This window comes from Muntiacus reevesi, chromosome 3 (assembly GCF_963930625.1).
Source record: "Muntiacus reevesi chromosome 3, mMunRee1.1, whole genome shotgun sequence".
Classification (NCBI taxonomy): domain Eukaryota; kingdom Metazoa; phylum Chordata; class Mammalia; order Artiodactyla; family Cervidae; genus Muntiacus; species Muntiacus reevesi.
Window position 1 is genome coordinate 2,628,431 of NC_089251.1, and position 16,464 is coordinate 2,644,894.

Below are 16,464 nucleotides of genomic sequence, written 5' to 3' on the forward strand. Positions count from 1 at the left end.
AGCACGGGATCCCAGGGCCAGGGCATCCCACGAGAGGGCCCAGGAACCCCTCTCCAGTTCTGGAAGCTTCCTGTTCTTGGAGAATTGTGTCTGCAGCTTGCCAGCTGGTCACTGTGGCTGCTGGGTGGGTAGGACGGGAGGGGTCCTTCCGTCCCAAAGCCCGCTCAGCCTGCCCCCACGAAACCAGGCCCACTGCTCACTGTGCTTCAAGGAGAGGGCACCCCAGCTGCCCAGGAACGCGGTGCTGCTGGAATGCTCAAGTTAAGTGGCCCAAGGGGCTGCCCTGGGAGGCAGGTCTGGGACTCCCCACTCTGCCCCCAACCACAGAGAATCCAGTTAGCAACACTTTTCACGGCGGTGTAGCCCAAACTGGCCATAACCTGTGAGCTTTACGAAGTCTCAGGAGACTAATGAATCCATGGTGGGTCCTCCCTGACCCCACCTCAAGTCTTCCCCAGCGCCCCCAGGCAGCCCCTATCCCAAGTCAGAGCCGACACCTAGGCGACCCCTCCTGAGTGGGGCTCGACGGAGGTCTCTATCTGTAGAAGAGGCGAAGAAGGCTTTCACAGGGCCTCAGACCCACCCTGGGGGCGGGGGCCCCAGGGGGCTGGGGCAGAGCCAGCAGCACAGCCCAGCCTCCCAGAAGGCGGGAGGCCCTTCTGCAGGAAACAAGAGGCGGCCCCAGGTCAGGGACGCTCGTGGGTCGGGGCAGTCACTACGGCAGGCGTTAGTTACCAGCTGCCTCTGGGCTTTGAGCTTCCCTAGTGGCTCAGACGGTAAAGAATCTGCCCGCAAGGCAGGAGACCGGTTCGATCGCTGGGTCAGGAAGATCCCCTGGAGGACACGCACACCGGGCCTTGCCTGGTTCTAAGTGCTTTTGTTGTCCCTCAGGCATGTCTGACCCTTTGCGACCCCATGGACTGCAGCACGCCAGGCCTCCCTGTCCATCACCATCTCCTGGAGTTTGTTCAAACTCATGTCCATTGAGTCGGTGATGCCATCCAACCATCTCATCCTCTGTCATCCCCTTCTCCTCCTGCCCTCAATCTTTCTCAGCGTCAGGGTCTTTTCCAATGAGTCAGCTCTTCGCATCAGGTGGCCAAAGTGTTGGGAGTTTCAGCTTCAACATCAGACCTTCCAGTGAACGCTCAGGACTGATTTCCTTTAGGATGGACTGGTTGGATCTCCTTGCTGTCCAAGGGGCTCTCAGGAGTCTTCTCCAACACCAGAGTTCAAAAGCATTAATTCTTCGGCACTCAGCTTTCTTTGTAGTCCAACTCTCACATCCACACATGACCACTGGAAAACCAAAGCCTTCATGAGATGGATCTTTGTCGGTAATGAGACGGACCTTTGTCTTTGCTTTTTAATACGCTGTCTAGGTCAGTCATGGCTTTTCCTCCAAGGAGCTTGCGTCCAAGTGTTTTGCAGAAGCTAGCTCGTGCTGTCCCGCCGCCCACGGAAGGCAGGTTCCACCCTACCGTCGGAGGCGCGGGGGCCGCGCGAGGATCGCCCCCACCCGGGGCGCGGCTGGCAGGAGGTCGCAACAGAGGAGTTCAGCCAGGCCCGCGGGCGCCAGGCAGGCGGTGCGGCCGGGAGGGTCCGCTAGAAGGCGCTGCGGCGCCGGCGAACTCGGGGAGGGCGCGGGCTGGGCCTCGCGGGCCGCCGTCCGCGGTATAAAAGGCGCGGCGCGCGCTCGCGCGTCCTTTCCGGGCGGCGAAGATGGAGAGGTTGGTGGGAGGCCAGGCGCCCGTCCGCCCCAGGGCGCGCCTGCGGCCAAGCCCCGCGCCCGGCGTCTCCGCCCGGGTGCTCTCCCCAGTTTCCCGGCTTGGAAGCCTCGGGAACACGGCAAGGCAGCGGGGGTTTAACGGGTGAGCTGGGACATTAGGGGAACGTGCCGCGCGCCCCCGGCCCGCCAGCATTCCGGCTCGTGGCGGTGGGCGTCGAAGCGCAGGAGCCTTTAATGTCTGGTTTTGTTTTTAAACGTATTGATCGCCACTGTATATTGGGCCCTGTCTCAAAGCTAGTTGGTCTACGGGTTACCCGTGGTTTGTAACGCAGTGGGTGTGGAAGCGGGGTCCCCTTACCGCAACAGTGGGGAGGGGGCGGCGGCATGCATAGCGCGGCCCTTCTGTCCCTTGGGGTCTGCACGCTGTATCGTAACCTCGGTTTTCCACACAGCCCGGAATGAAGCAGGGAGTCAAACGGAAGGTACCTGGGTTTGGCGTGCAGACGGGTGTAGGTCTGGAGGGCGAATGCAGCAAAGCCAAGCCTGGGTGGAGGGCCTCGTCGCGCGTCTCGCAGGCGCACAGAAAGTCTCGGGACTCGGACCCACGGGCGTCATGATCTTCCCCGCATGCCCCCAGAGGCGTTGCAGGTGTGGCTGCCGTGTCACGTCTGCGTCATGAGGTGGCAGAGAGCAGAGAGGCTTGGTCTACGCCCAGTGTACCGGCCGGTGGACATCTGGATGATTGATAGTCTGACACTTGACGAACTGCCCACCAAGGGTGGGTGGGTGTTGCCTGAAGCCTGTCGTGTAAGAACGCCATAATTCTCTCCTAGCGCTTGGCTGGGCCCCAGGACACCCCGAGGTTACCGTGTGAGGAGCAGCAGCAGATGGGCGGTTGCCTCTTGGCGCAGCGATCAGCAGGAAAGATGGGTAGGTTTCAGTAAGGCCGACCTACTTGTATTACGAAATGGTGGCACTAAAATTTCCCTTTCAAAGGTGAGCTCAATGCCACCTAGCAACTGACATGATTGAGCTTGTTTTAGGTGGATTGAAATGTTGCAGGGTATTCACACGTAACTGTTCTACCTTTTAAAAGAAATTTTACGATGGATTGTACAGTCAAACTCTTTAAAAGAAAAAGTTGACCGAAACAGACAGTTCCAGAGACCAGCTGCAGTGGCCTGCGGTGAGGCCTGTTTAAATCCCAGAGCGTTTTTTTCCTGTGTCGCCTTGTTTATTGTACTTTCCTGATCCATTGATCTATCCAGTGTCTCACTGGTAGCTCCCTGGGAGAGAAGGTGCAGAGATTTCTCGGGGGTGGGGGGAGGCCTCCTGGATGGGCTTCCTCGGTGACTCTGGTAAAGAATCCGCCTGCCAGTGCAGAGACCCAAGAAACTTGGGTTCAGTGCCTTGGTCAGAAAGACTCCCAAGAGGAGGGAATGGTCAGCCACTCCGGTATTCTTTCCTGGGAAATCCCATGGATAGAGGAGGCTGGCTCCACTGTGGTCCCCCAGGTTCATCAGCCAGCAGCCACCTTCGTCAGTTTTAAATACTCAGCAGTAGCTTCTCTTCACTGATTCTGGACCACCCGTTCTTATTGGATACAGGAAGGACGGTGACTGAGCCTGTGGAAGTCAGCGAGAGTGAGCCTCACGCTCCAGACCAGGGTAAGAGGCCGAGCCTGCTGAGCTGCTCCTGGAGGCCGGGGGTGGGGTGGGGGTGGGGGGGGGCGCTGCCCTGCAGCTGCCGGACTTGCCGGCACCACGGGTGCGGCAGCCCTGCTGCGCCTGTGCCGTTGGGGCAGAGAGGAAGCGGCTATTTCTACGCTCAGTGCTCAGAACCGTGGGCACTAAGAATGGTTTGTAGCCGGACATCACCGAGGGAGCCCCTTGTTCCCACGTGCTCAGAAGAGCAGGCTGGGGAGGACTGAGTGAGCGGACAGGCAGGCGGCAAGCTTGGGTCCAGCGGGGTTGACCCGGAGAGGGTCTGCTGGAAGTGATGGCTCTGTCAGTCTGTGGGAGGAATGTTTAGGAGTCCCTTGAGGGAAGGCCAGAGGATTCCGTTGACGGCGCTGCTGCAGAAAAACAGGGTTTGGGAGGATTCGCTGATTAGATTCCATCTCCCAGATCCGTAGGCGCAGCTGGTCTGTGGGAGAGGGACCCTCAGGTGGGACTCCTCAGGACACGTGTCAGGACAGGTGAGCTGGGCAGGGGGCTGGCTGGGGGTCTGACGGCTTCTGGACCCGCACAGGAGACTGGTTTGCCAGAATCTGGATGTGGGCTCTCCTGGAGGGGAGTCGGGTCATTAGCTGATGGGGCAGCTGGGTGGCAAGTTAGGGGTGTGTCGGGGAGTGTGTACAGCCAGCTGGAATCAGCTGTGGGGTGCTCTTGGGGGTGTTCGAGGACCTGACTGAAAGCCGCCCTGGGCAGAACTGGGGAGCAGGATGCAGCTGGTGACTCCCTGCTGGCAGGGGTGAGGGTTCTCAGGACGATGGAAGCTGGTTCCCTTGAGCTAGTGTGACCCAGCCCTCACACCCTGTGGGAGGGACCATGCGGCAGGTGAGGGCTGTCTGCACAGTGTGTAGCTGGTGGGTTTTCAATCCAGGTCGGGTGTTTTTGTTTTTTAAGAACAATCTTGAACTTGTGGCTGCTACTAGATTTTTGGTCCACATTTCCTCGCATTCTGCGCTTGAGTTTTTCTGTGGCTTCTCCACTGGAGTGGGGCCAGGGTGACGTGGACTTGCCAGAAGTCCAACGGCAGCAGGTCCAGTCCGTCCACCTTTGAGCTGGCGGCGGCATGTCCTTCCCCACCCTGCTGATGACCCTCGCTGACTGAATCCCCTAGAAACTGGGAGGAGTGCTGGGGGGATGGGGCTGAGGAGGCTTGTCTTTGCATTCCACAACCCCGCTGCTGTCTGAGGTCTCCACCCAAGCTAAGGAGGCTTGACCAGGGGAGCGGCATTGGTCCGACACCTCGAGCACTGGGAGGCGCGCCTAGTGAGTCCCCTCGGTTTCCTGTCTGCAGGCGGGAACCCCAGTGAGCAGCCCAGCAGCCACGCACCGCCAGAGTCAAGGGCAGTACAGAGCCTGGGAGAGGCACGGCCTTGGAAATTCCTCTGAAGAAGAACGTGTGGGCTTAGCTTGTCAGGATCTTGTGTGCGGACCCACCCCACAGTCCTGAGCTGTATCTGGATTATCCCCCCACCGAAGGGGAGAAGGAGGTTTGCAGACTAGTCCTGAGAACGAGTGTCTCACAGCTGAAACCTTGGGGCCGTGTTTTCAGCACAGGGTGTTACAGTGAATGGAAAGATCTGTCTTTGTGAGGGAGCATGTCCCCATGTTGGCAAAGCTGTAAAAAATAAATGCATCTTGAATAAACTATCTTGACTTGCCTTTCCTCTGTCTGACCAGCCAGGGCCCCAACAGGAGCTGAGGGTGCGAGGGTCAGGGTCCTGGGCTCTTTACTGGACAACGATAGCTTTTTGAAATCGATGAAATCTGAAGTTCTCCTGTAATTGTGTGCGCCCCTGCTTACGTCCCGTCCACGTGTGGTCCAGGTCAGGGCTGGTCACAACTGAGAACCATGGGCTCACTCAGCTTCCAGTCACCCTTGCCCGTGGCCCCAGTCAACCCCAAGCAGCCAGCTGCCAGGATGTGGGTCCAGGGGTGGCATGGGCCCCTGTGGCTGCCCCATTCCCTGCAGTAGACTCTCCAGGTTGAGTGGGGTGGGGGTACTCAGGGAAAGTGGAAAGGCTGGCTTAAGAGAACTAAGATCATGGCATCCTGTCCCATCACTTCATGGCAAATAGGGAAACAATGGAAACAGTGACACTATTTTCTTGGGCTCCAAAATCACTGGGGACAGGGACAGTAGCCATGAAATTAAAAGACACTCCTTGGAAGAAAAGCTGTGACAATGTATTAGACAGTGTATTAAAAAACAAAGACATCATTTTGCTGACAAATGCCCATATATAGTCAAAGCTCTGAATTTTCCAGCAGTCCTGTATGGATGTGAGTTGGACCATAAAGGAGGCTGTGCTTTCAAGCGAGTCAATTCTAATGGAAAGCAACCCTGAATATTCATTGGAAGGCCTGAAGCTGAAGCTCCAATACTGTGGCCACTTGATTCGAAGAACCGACTCATGAGAAAAGACCCTGATGCTGGGAAAGATTGAAGGCGGGAGGAGAAGGGGACGACAGGATGAGATGGATGGCATCACTGACATGAGCTTGGGAGGTAGTGAAGGACAGGGCAGCCTGGCGCGCTGCCTGCGATCAGAGGCCGCAGAGCTGAACATGACTCGGTGACTGAAGAATTCACAGAAAAGCTTTATTTACATGTAGTTCTCCAAAGTAACGAAACGTAGGCCTGGGCAGGTCCCAGGGCCAGCCGTCGGTGCTTGGGCTGTGAGTCCTTCCCTCTCTCCTGCCAGCTCCACTGTGAGAGCCCAGAAAACTCCAGGGGGCGGCGGCGGTGGTGGTGCAGGGGCAGGGGCCGCGTGGCTGCCGCGCTCTGGCCGCAGAGGGCCTCGGCGGGGTGGGAGGCGGGGAGGGGCCCGGGGGCAGGCCTGGCTGGTGGGCGGAGCCACGTCTCCGGGCGGGGCGGGGCGGGGCCTCACGTGTACTTGGTGTTGGAGATCTCCTTCCAGAGCAGGGTCTTGAGATGGCTGAGCACCAGCGAGTGGTGGGCCTCCACCTGGCTGGCCAGCCCGCTCAGCGTGGCGCAGGTGCGCAGCTGCCGGCCCAGCTCGGCGCGCAGGCCGGCGGGGGCGCCGGGCAGCAGGTAGTGGCGCAGCAGCTCGCAGACTTTGGCCAGGTTGGGCTGCACCAGGTCGCCCTTGCACTGGCGCAGGAGCGTGTCGCAGGGCGCCCGGCAGTCGCGCCCGTAGGTGCAGTCGGCGCTGCGCTCGCAGTGGCGGCCGCGCAGGAAGCGGCGCACGGCGGCCTCGGGCGCCACCTGCTGCAGGTCGGCCATCCTGAAGTCGTACTTGGCCGTGTAGCCCACGTTCGCCAGCGTGGTCTCGCACATGTAGAAGGTCCCGTAGGCGCCGTGGAAGAGCTCCTCCACGAATTCCAGCAGGCCGATGGCGATCTTGGCGCGCCAGGGCCAGGCGGGCCCCAGCCACTGCTGCAGGGCCCCGTGCAGGGCGGGCGGCAGCAGCGGCCGCAGCAGCGCCGGGAGGGCGGCCGCGGGCCCCGAGCTGCGCGGGACGCCCTCCGTGACGTAGAGGTCCCCGCAGTGGCCCAGCAGCGGGGAGGCGTGCCCCTTCCCCTGCAGGGACAGCAGCAGCAGGAACTCGTTGCGCTGCAGCAGCGCCCACACCGACTTGGCCTCGGCCAGCGACACCCTGCTGTCCTTGTTGAAGTCGGCCATGAGCAGGACCTGGCCGACCAGCGCGGGCAGGGAGGGAAGGTCCCCTAGGTTCGCCTGAGAGAGGGGAGGCGGGATGTGGGCGCGCAGCTGCAGGCTTGGCACCCGGCCCCACGCATCGGCCTCCAGCCCCCAGCAGGAAGGGGCAGCGAGGCGCTGGGGAGGCACCCTCACCACCCCTGGAAAGCCCACGTGCGTCTCTGCCCCCAGCGCTTGGGGAGCCCGGAGACTTCCCGCAGGAAGGTGGGAGCACTGGGGGGTCGCTCACCCCTCATCTGCCCCCCCCCCCCCCCCCCGGGTCCCACCTCCTCCCTGGCCTCCTCCCCGCCCCCTGCCCCCCGGCCCCGGGCGGGTTCTCATGCCTGTGGGTGCTCCCTGAGCCTCACGCCTGTGGCTTCTGCTTGGAGCCGGTGGGCTAGCCAGATACCCCCTGGCCCAAGTGGCCCCCCATCCAGCCTGCTGCCTGCCCTGTGCTCACGTCCTTGGGCGTGAACTTGACACACCCCCCGCCCTCAGGAGGGCCAACTGACCTTGAGAAAGCTGAGGGTCATCTCCCGGAACTCCTTAATCGAGGTGCCCCGAGTGGGCTTGTCAAAGAGCACCAGTTCCCGCCGCGGGGCCACATCGGCCCCGGCCTTCAAGCTCAGGCTCTCCTCGAGGCCACACTTGATGGTCACCTCCCTGCCCTGCCAGAGCCCGCTATACACCTGCGGGGAACAGAGGACCCCCTGTGCACACGCCCGCTCCGGCCGACCGCGGGCGGCGGAGCCCCGGGGCTGGGCCGGGCCGGCTCACCTGCTGGCCTGGGACGGAGGAGAGGCAGGTCCTCCACTCCACCTGCTGCAGGCTGCACAGGTCCTGGCAGAGGGAGCCTGAGATGATGCCCTTGTGGTACTGGTCACACTGAGGAGAGCAGGGAGACGCGGCAAGTGGCCTGGGGGAGCGAGGGCTCCATCCGCCCGCCCGCCCGCCCGCGCCTCATTAGCCGACACACAGGGAGAGGCTTGCAGCTCTGATCAGGTCGAGCTCTGCAGGAGCCGCTGCCCCCACCGGGCCCTTCCTGGCTCCAGACAGGGCCTTGCAGCCCCCTCAGTCCCGGGTGTGGGCTGAGCCGAGCCGGAAGGTGAGGCCCTTCCCAGGGCGGTCCCTAGGTGAGGGGGTGGGGGGAGATTTGTGGCATCTGGAGCAAGCGTGGGGTGAATTCCTGGATGTGCATCACCGTTGCCATGGTGCCCAGGCCCTTGGTGGAGCAGGCCTGCAGGAAGGGAGGGTGCCGGGGGCGGGGAGGCAGGGCCTCCTGAACGCCAAGGGCCTGGACTCACCTACGGGACCGGGGAGGAGGCTTCCGTGCTGCGGCTTCAGAGCCCGACAGCCGTTCATCAGGACAGAAAAGGGACCCCTCCACTGCAGGGGTCCGCTCTGACCCCCTCAGGGCCCCCGGAGCCGCAAGGCCCTTCATGGGGGTGTCTGCCAGTGCAGGCAGCCAGGCTGGGCCGGGGTCGGGGCCTGCCGGCCACGCTGCCCACCAGGGTGGGCAGGGGCTCCCACCAAAGCTGAGGTGGGCAGTGTAGCCGTCAGCCTCAGATGGGGCAAGACCCCTCCCCTCCCAACCTGTCTCCTGTCTGCAACCGGGCCGAGCACCCTGAGGTCCATGGGTACCTGATCCGTGACCCCTGGTCCTGCCTTTCCCCCCACGCACACCCTGGGTGACCTTGGACAAGCTGTGGAATCTCTCAGAGACAGCTGATACCCCCATGAGGTGGCCAGGTCTTCTCAGGAAAGGAGGGGGTGTCCCCACGGCCCAGCAGCCAGGGAGACCGCTCTGGCGCTGGCGGGAAGGCCAGGGCGCTCTGGGAAGACAGAAGCTGCAGATCCTCTGGTTGGAAGGGGCACGTTCCTTGTCTGCTCCCCCAGGCCCCCAGTCCTCTGTGTGTGGAAGGGCTGCTGCGGGCACACAGGAAGTGCTCAGAAAACACCCACCAGCTCTGAGCAGCTGCTCACTGCACCCCACTGGCCAGACCCCATCTCACGTGTCCTCCCAGGTCTCACTGCCCCAAGAGATCCCTCCACCCACGCGGGCAGCTCGGGACCTCGCCCAGTGCAAGGGGTCCCAAGCAGTACCTCTCCCCGCCCCTGCCCAGAGGCCAGACTCCCTGCACACGCACACCTGCCCCTGGGTGTCCCCAGCCCGCCGGGTTGGGAGTAGAGCTGTGTCTGGCACCCAGCTTGGGTCTGACCCCTGGAGGGTCCCAGCAAGCACTTCTGGAATAAACAAGGACTTTTCCCCTGGGGCTGGGTGCCCCGCCTTTGTGCCTGATGTTGGCCTGCCCCCAGCGAACAATTGACAATTGATAAGCCCCTTGCAAGTCTCGTCACATTGGCTCTGGACCCCTCCACCACCACCGCCGGACTGTCCCAAGTTTGGCCCCCACGGTACCCTGGGCAGAACAGGTCTGCTGAGCCCTTCCACAGTGCCACACAGCCCCCCAGCAAGAGCGCCCCTCACCCTGCAGGGGAGCAGAAACTCCAGGCCCCCACCAGGAGACAGGTTCAAAGCCAGGGGTCTCCCACTGCCCCCACTTCAGGACCCCAGGAACTCCACCGGGGCGGGTCCCCCCAGGCATGGATGCCCCAGACCCTGTTAGCCCGCCGAGGGCTCCCCCCTGCCCAGGGAGGCTGGTGGAGTCAGCGTCTGAGGGTTACCAGGGCCCCTTCGGCTGGCGTCACCTCCCCCTCCACCAGTCACAGGGCATCCTTCAGCAGGAGCCGTGAGCCACGTGGAGCAGTGCTCGTGGGCACACACACACTCCCGTGGACAAGCACACACAGGTCCACAAGCGCCCTCACACACATGTGCACAGCTTTGGTCTACCAGCCACAGTGGCGACTTAGCGCATCTCCACCCCCAGGCCCGGAAGATCACACCCTGCAGCCTCCTTTGCTGGACCCCTGGCCCCTCCTGATATGTCTATAACCGGCCCTGTCCACCCATCCGTCCGTTTGTCCACCCCCAGCCACTCGCCTGTGCTCCATGGGGCACCCCTTCCTCCCGGACCTCCCCCACGGCCTGCAGGGACAGCCCCGCAGGGCGCAGCCAGACGCTCCTAGAATCCACTGGGCGGGCACCTCAAGCCCCGGTTTCTAGGCTGCCCACCGTAGGAGCGCTGGCTGGGGGCGGACGGAGCCCGCAGACGGCCCCAGGCGACACTTACGATGACCACTCTGCAGACGTGGCCGCGGCAGAGCTCCGCGTAGGACGAGTAGTGCACGTAGGCCAGCCAGCTGCCCGCGAGGACGCCCAGCCACACCAGGAAGACATACTTGACCCTCAGGCCTGGGAGCCGGCCCTGCGGGGGAGGGGCCGTGAAGAAGCACAGCGTTCCAGGCGCGCTGACACCGCCTCCTAGACCCCGGCGCCCCCAGCCCCGCCTCCTAGACCCCAGCCCCCCCCCCAGCCCCGCCTCCTAGACCCCAGCCACCCCCCCCAGCCCCGCCTCCTAGACCCCAGCCCCGCCTCCTAGACCCAGCCCCGCCCCCTAGACCCCAGCCCCCCTAGGCCCGCCTCCTAGACCCCAGCCCCCCCAGCCCCGCCTCCTAGACCCCAGCCCCCCCCAGCCCCGCCTCCTAGACCCCAGCCCCCCCCAGCCCCGCCTCCTAGACCCCAGCCACCCCCCCCCAGCCCCGCCTCCTAGACCCCAGCCCCGCCTCCTAGACCCCAGCCCCCCCAGCCCCTCCTCCTAGACCCCAGCCCCCCCCAGCCCCGCCTCCTACACCCCAGCCCCGCCTCCTAGACCCCAGCCCCGCCTCCTAGACCCCGGCCCCCCCCAAGCCCCGCCTCCTAGACCCCAGCCACCCCCCCAGCCCCGCCTCCTAGACCCCAGCCCCGCCTCCTAGACCCCGGCCCCCCCAAGCCCCGCCTCCTAGGCCCCAGCCCCGCCTCCTAGACCCAGCCCCCCCCCGCCCCGCCTCCTAGACCCCAGCCCCGCCTCCTAGACCCCAGCCCCCCCCCCCAAGCCCCGCCCCAGTCAGTGTCTCCTTCCCCCACTCCGCGCACCCACTCCGGGTGCAAGGCAGGGAGGGGCCTGGTGTCTCCCAGACCTTGAAATCTCACAGGCAGGGAAAAATTAATTCCAAATGAGGAGGATTTAGGGTAGACAGCTCTTTATTTTGCTGAATAAAGAGATTTGGAACGATTTTTTCCCCCTGTCCTGCCCTCATTTCATCATGACATGTAACGTCTGTACAAGGTCAGGCTGGAGCTGCGCTTCCCCACCCCGGACCCCTCACCCTGGCGCGGCACCCTGCACATGGTTCCTCCCACTGGGGGAGACTTCAGGCAGGAACGGGGCCGGCAGAGAGCGCCGGGCTCGGAGCCGTGGTCACCTGCGAGCTTTTAAGGGACACAGCTTCGCACACCCCCCCCCCCCATCACAGCAGCCAAAGGGTAGACACGACCCGCGGGATGCACTGAGAAGTGGGCAAGCCAAACACGGCCCATCCACAGGAGAGAACGGTATCCAGTCATGAAAAGGCAAAGAACTCCCACCCAGGCATGGATGACCCAGCAGGACATCATGTCCAGGGAAATGAGCCAGACACAAGACAGAGCCTGTGTGACCCCACCCATGCCACAACCTAAAGGACTCAGATCCACAGAGACAGGAAGGGCGGCGACAAGGGGGAGCGGGGGGAGGAGGGGGCCTGCCCAGGACGGCCAGTGAGTGTGCGAAGGGGACAGAGCTTGAGGGCTTGAGTTTGGGAAAATGAAACGAGTTCTAGAGATGGATGGTGATGGTGGCTCAACAACGGGGATGTGTTCAATGCCCTTGAACGGCGCACTTAAAAACTGGCTAAGATGTTAAATTCATGCGATGTGCAATTTACCATAATAGAGAACAGATAACTAAGACACTCAGCCCCTGGCGCCGCTGCCAGAGGCTCCGTCCCAGGAGCGTGGGGTAGGCCAGGAACTGCTTCTCTGGGGGGCTCAGTCCCTCGGCCAGGTCTCCCTGGCTGACGAGTGGAATCACGGGGGGGGGACCCACAGCCCTACAGGAACTGGGGGGCACTGTCTCCCATCCAGCCCCCAAGCCAGGACTGCAGGAGCATCAGCTTCCTTCCCCACGCCCATCCCGGTAAATCACAGCCTCAGTGGCTGCTGTCCAGGGGTGGTCAGCTGATGGGCCAGGGCTACCAGGCGCTGCCCCGTGCAAGAGCTCAGACACCCCGACCGGCTCAGCCAAGCCCCAGAGAAGAGGGCCCGGGAGAGCAGGGGGCTTCAGGCCAGCCTGCCCCGGACGAGGGCCACTGCCAGCACTGGCCACACATCCCACTACCCGAGGGTCAGCGGGCGGCTCCAGTCCTGGTCAGTCATGGGTTCTCGCCACCTGGAGGCTGGGGCCCAGAAATGGGGCCAGCAGCTCTCCCGTGAGGACGGGGCAGGGCCTCCAGGATTAGCCCAGGCAGCTGCGCTCGTTTTTACGGTTCCTCCAGGAAAGGCAAGGTCCCCCACTCCTGCTATCTGGCCCACCCCCTCAGCCAGCCAGCCCGGGAGGCGCTGAGGCAGGAGGACCCCCGAGCTCCGGCGCAGGCTCGGAGCCACAGAGGCCCGGGGTGGTCCTGGCCAGGGTGGCAGGCCCGGGTCGCAGGTCCACTGGTCCTGCCACCACATCTGTTTCCGCCAGTTTTGTTCAAAGGGAAAAACAGGAAAGCAGACCAGCGGGTGGGGGGCCGGGGAGCCAGGGGCGTTGCTGGGGACAGGACAAGGTCAGAAGACTTCCAACAGCGGGTAACCGCGAGGCAGGCAGGCAGGGCCTCTGGGAGCTGGCGCCAGGGGTCCTGGGGTGACAGGCGGGAGAAGGGCGGGCTGTCGCCTGCACTGGCCTCAGGTGCTGACCTGGGCCAGACCCAGGTTCCCGGCCTGACCGCAAGGCCCACCTCGGACACGGCCCACCCTCCTGCCAGAGCCCCTCCAGCTCCGGCCTTCCCGCGGCGGCCCTGCTCCACAGACACTGACCCCGGTGCCGAGCTCTGCGTGACCCCCAGGCCCTGATCGCAGGCGGGCACTCCCTCCGGGGGGAGTCCCTGCCCCTGTGGGGTCCTGACGCCCACCGGTGAGCATGCCCCAGGACGGGGGGAGCCCACCCCTCATTGTTCCCCGGGCCGGCGGCTCCCCCCGCCCCCTGGCCTGCCCGGCTCCTATGGGGCACTTGGGGGGTCACTCGGGCGACAGAGCAGCATGATGACCGGCAGCCTTGGGGCCAGCAGCCCACGTGCACCGTGGCCTCCACCCCTCACCACCAATGCAGGAGTGTGTTTCACATGCGGGAAACTGAGGCTCAGGGTGTGTCCTCACATTAAGTGGGGGCGTCTCAGAACCAACCCAAGCCATTGGGAACCCATCACCTCTCCTGTCCAGGCTCATCTACTATTCCGGGGCTGAGCTCAGAGGCCTGACACCCCCGGTCGCAGACCCGCCACACTGGCCTCCTCTGTCAAGGCCTTTCCCTCAGGATGGGGCCACTGCACCCCCACCTCCCAGCCTGGGGGAGGACGCAGACCCTCAGCTCCCACCCGACCCGGAGCTGGGTGGGGACCCCTACCCCCCCAAGACCCCTGATGGCAGGACGGCTTCTGGTGCAGACAAGCCCCTGCGTGCATTACCTGGCTCCCGCCCTTCTGGGCGGGTCTGATCAGGGCTGTCTGCTTCTGCCCGGGCTGGGGTCATGAAGGGGGCAGGTTTGGCCTGCGTAATTTGCGACTCGCATTCAGCCCAGCTCAGACTACCCCAAGTAGCCATGACAGGGATCGCGGCAGCCGGCCCCCAAAGCAGCCTGGGGATCCCCTGCAGAAGGCAGGGTCCTGAGAGGGCCAGGGATCTGTCCAAGGTCACTGTGGGGTCAGGGCACACTCCTCATCTCTGGCTGGCTGGGGGATGGCCCAGGGGGAGGGCATGCCCTTCTTAGGGTGCTTCTACGGGTCCCAAGTTTTCCATCACAGAAAGACAAACCTGGTCTCCTAAGTAGAGCAAAGCGGGGCGGACCTGGTGTGGCTTCGGGGCCTGCGGGAGCAGCTCCGGCCCGCGGCGGGGCGGGGGCCTTCTGCAGCCCCAGAGGCACTGGGGCCAACCCCGCAGCATCCGCTCACCCGATCGGCAACCCCCACCCCGGGCCCCGGGCCCTGCCGGTCCCCGGCCCCCCAGGGACCACGCACCCCGGCCCTCAGCGACCCTGAGTCCGGAATCCGCCCGGGATCCCCGGGCTGGATGCCGCGCGCCCCCGCCGCGGCCCGCGCCCCAGGGCGGGAGGTGGGGGCGAGAGCCGGCCGGGCCGGGGGCGCGCCTACCTGCAGGCCCTTGGAGAAGGGGCAGAAGAGCACCAGGTGCGCCAGGCGCCGCAGCCGCCGCATGGTGGGCGCGGGCCGTGCGCGGGCCCGGCTCGCCTCCGCTCGGCCTCAGCCCCGCGGGCCGGCCCGCCCGCATCGGCCGCCGCGCCTCCTCCCCGCCCCGCGTCCACGCCGGAGCGCTCGCCTCTGACGGCCCGGCGGGTGCGCGGGGAGGGGGCGCGGCGGGGGCGCGCGCCGGGGGGAGGCGGGGAGCCAAAGGCGCGCGAGGGCGCGTGGCCGCGAGGCGGGCGGCGCGGGGGCGCGCGGCGGGGAGGGAGGGCCGGGGGCGCGGAGGGCCGCCTCGCGGGGAGGGGGAGGCGCGCGCGGCCCCGCCTCCGCCCCACCGCCCCGCCGCGCCCCGCCCCTGAGGGAAGGGGGAGGGCGCCGAAGCCCCGCCCCCCCGCGCCCCCGGCCCGCCCCCGGCGGCGCAGACAAGCCCCCTGCGTGCAAGCCCCCGCCGCCCGCGCGGCCGCCACGGGAGGGGACTGCACGGCCAGGGCCGTCGCGCGCCCCTCGGCGGAGGAGGAAGCGGGTGATGGAGCCGGGCAGCCTGCGGAGGTCCCCCGGGGCAGGGTCGTACGCGCGGGGCGCGGGAGGCGCGGGGGCCCTCCAGGAGTCATGGCGAGGCCCCTAGTGGGGTCCTGCGCAGACCACAGGGCCTAGAGGGGCCGTGGACACTGCGGCAGCGTTGGCCTCTTTCTCCCGCTTTTTAAAGAGAGTAAAACGCACTCTTGCACCGCGCGGCTCTGCCGGTGTTCGCACAGACAGCCCCGTGGGCACCACGCTTGCAGGCTGCAGAGTAGTTCGGGCCTTGCTTTCTCCCAGGCTCCCCCGCCCCGGGCCCAGTCCTGGTGAGCTCCGGCTCGTCCCCTGCGGCCGCAGCCTCCAGGTCTGGCCTCTGTCACTGGGCAGAGGCCCTGCACGTTCAGCACCCCTCTTTGCCAGCGCGGGCACCAGGCACCAACTCGATCAGCCAGTCAGGAACCTCCTGAAGGCCCCCGGAGTTGGTCCTGGCTTGGGACATCAGGCTCAGAGCCGCCGTCAGGTCAGAACTGAGGTTCTGTGCTAAGGACACTCCTTTTCCCTGAGGTGACACAGGCTGGGGATGCCGTGGTCGGCTCGGTCGGTGTAGGTTCCCCTTACACTCCCGGTGGGAGGTCTGATCACTCCACTTTCCTTTGGGCACTTGGTATGACCCCTTTTAAATTCCAGTCATTCTGTGGGGAGCTGTTTCTTTGTGGTTTCTTTGTGGTTACTTGCATTTCCCCAAAGGCTATTGATGTTGGCTATTTCTTACAAAGTTAGTTGCAACCTGTATATATTCTTTGGCAAAGCATCTGTGCAAACTTTTTGCCCAACTTGTGTGTGTGTGTGGGGGGGGGGTATTGTTTGTTTCTTTGTTGAGTTTTGAGAATTTTTTATATCTTCTGGAAACCAGCACCTTATCAAATATGTGATTCCCAAAGATTTTCTCCCAGTCTCTGGCTTGTCTTTTCATTTTCTTAACAGTGCTTTTCAAAGACTACACATTATTAATTTTTTTTAAAGTTTCTTTTATTTATTTTTAATTTTTCGGTTGCACCGGGTCTTTGCCGCTGCGTGCGGGCTTTCTCTAGTTGCAGCAAGCGGGAGCGACTCCTCATTGCTGAGCACAGGCTTCTCACGGCAGCGGCTTCTCTTGTTGCAGAGCACGGGGTCTGGGTGCACGGGCTTCAGTAGTTGTGGCTCGAGGGTTCGGGCACAGGCTCAGAAGTTGTGGGTCACAGTCTGAGTTGCTCCGCGGCATGTGGAATCTTCCCGGACCAGGGATCAAGCCAGTGTCCCCTTCATTGACAGGCATACTCCCATCCACTGAGCCACCGGGAAAGTCCTACACGTTCTTAATTTTGATGAGGCCCAGTTTGTCCATTTTTTCCTTTTGTTTGTCTGCGCCTGTCAAATCTAAGAAATCTTTGCCTAACTCAACCCAGGGTCACACA

General features: G+C 63.9%; 1 protein-coding gene, 1 long non-coding RNA gene and 2 other non-coding genes across 4 annotated transcripts; 3 read left to right on the top strand and 1 right to left on the bottom strand.

Annotated features, from left to right (window-relative positions):
- Positions 1–1,692: 1,692 nt before the first annotated feature.
- LOC136163655 (uncharacterized) lies at positions 1,693–5,106 on the top strand. Its single transcript, XR_010662282.1, has 5 exons — positions 1,693–1,871; positions 2,563–2,659; positions 3,337–3,396; positions 3,856–3,926; positions 4,754–5,106. It is a non-coding gene; the product is annotated as an uncharacterized lncRNA (long non-coding RNA).
- LOC136165851 (small nucleolar RNA SNORA17) lies at positions 2,356–2,487 on the top strand. The gene has a single exon (XR_010662817.1). It is a non-coding gene; the product is annotated as a small nucleolar RNA SNORA17 (small nucleolar RNA).
- On the top strand, positions 3,472–3,605 carry LOC136165835 (small nucleolar RNA SNORA43). Its single transcript, XR_010662801.1, has one exon. It is a non-coding gene; the product is annotated as a small nucleolar RNA SNORA43 (small nucleolar RNA).
- A 953-nt stretch (positions 5,107–6,059) lies between the features above and the next one.
- On the bottom strand, positions 6,060–14,634 carry DIPK1B (divergent protein kinase domain 1B). Its single transcript, XM_065928112.1, has 5 exons — positions 14,447–14,634; positions 10,315–10,449; positions 7,898–8,005; positions 7,633–7,809; positions 6,060–7,159 (listed from the first exon to the last, which is right to left on the bottom strand). Exons 1-5 carry the CDS (start codon positions 14,507–14,509, stop codon positions 6,347–6,349), a joined length of 1,296 nt encoding a protein of 431 aa, XP_065784184.1. The 5' UTR covers positions 14,510–14,634; the 3' UTR covers positions 6,060–6,346.
- Positions 14,635–16,464: the final 1,830 nt, after the last annotated feature.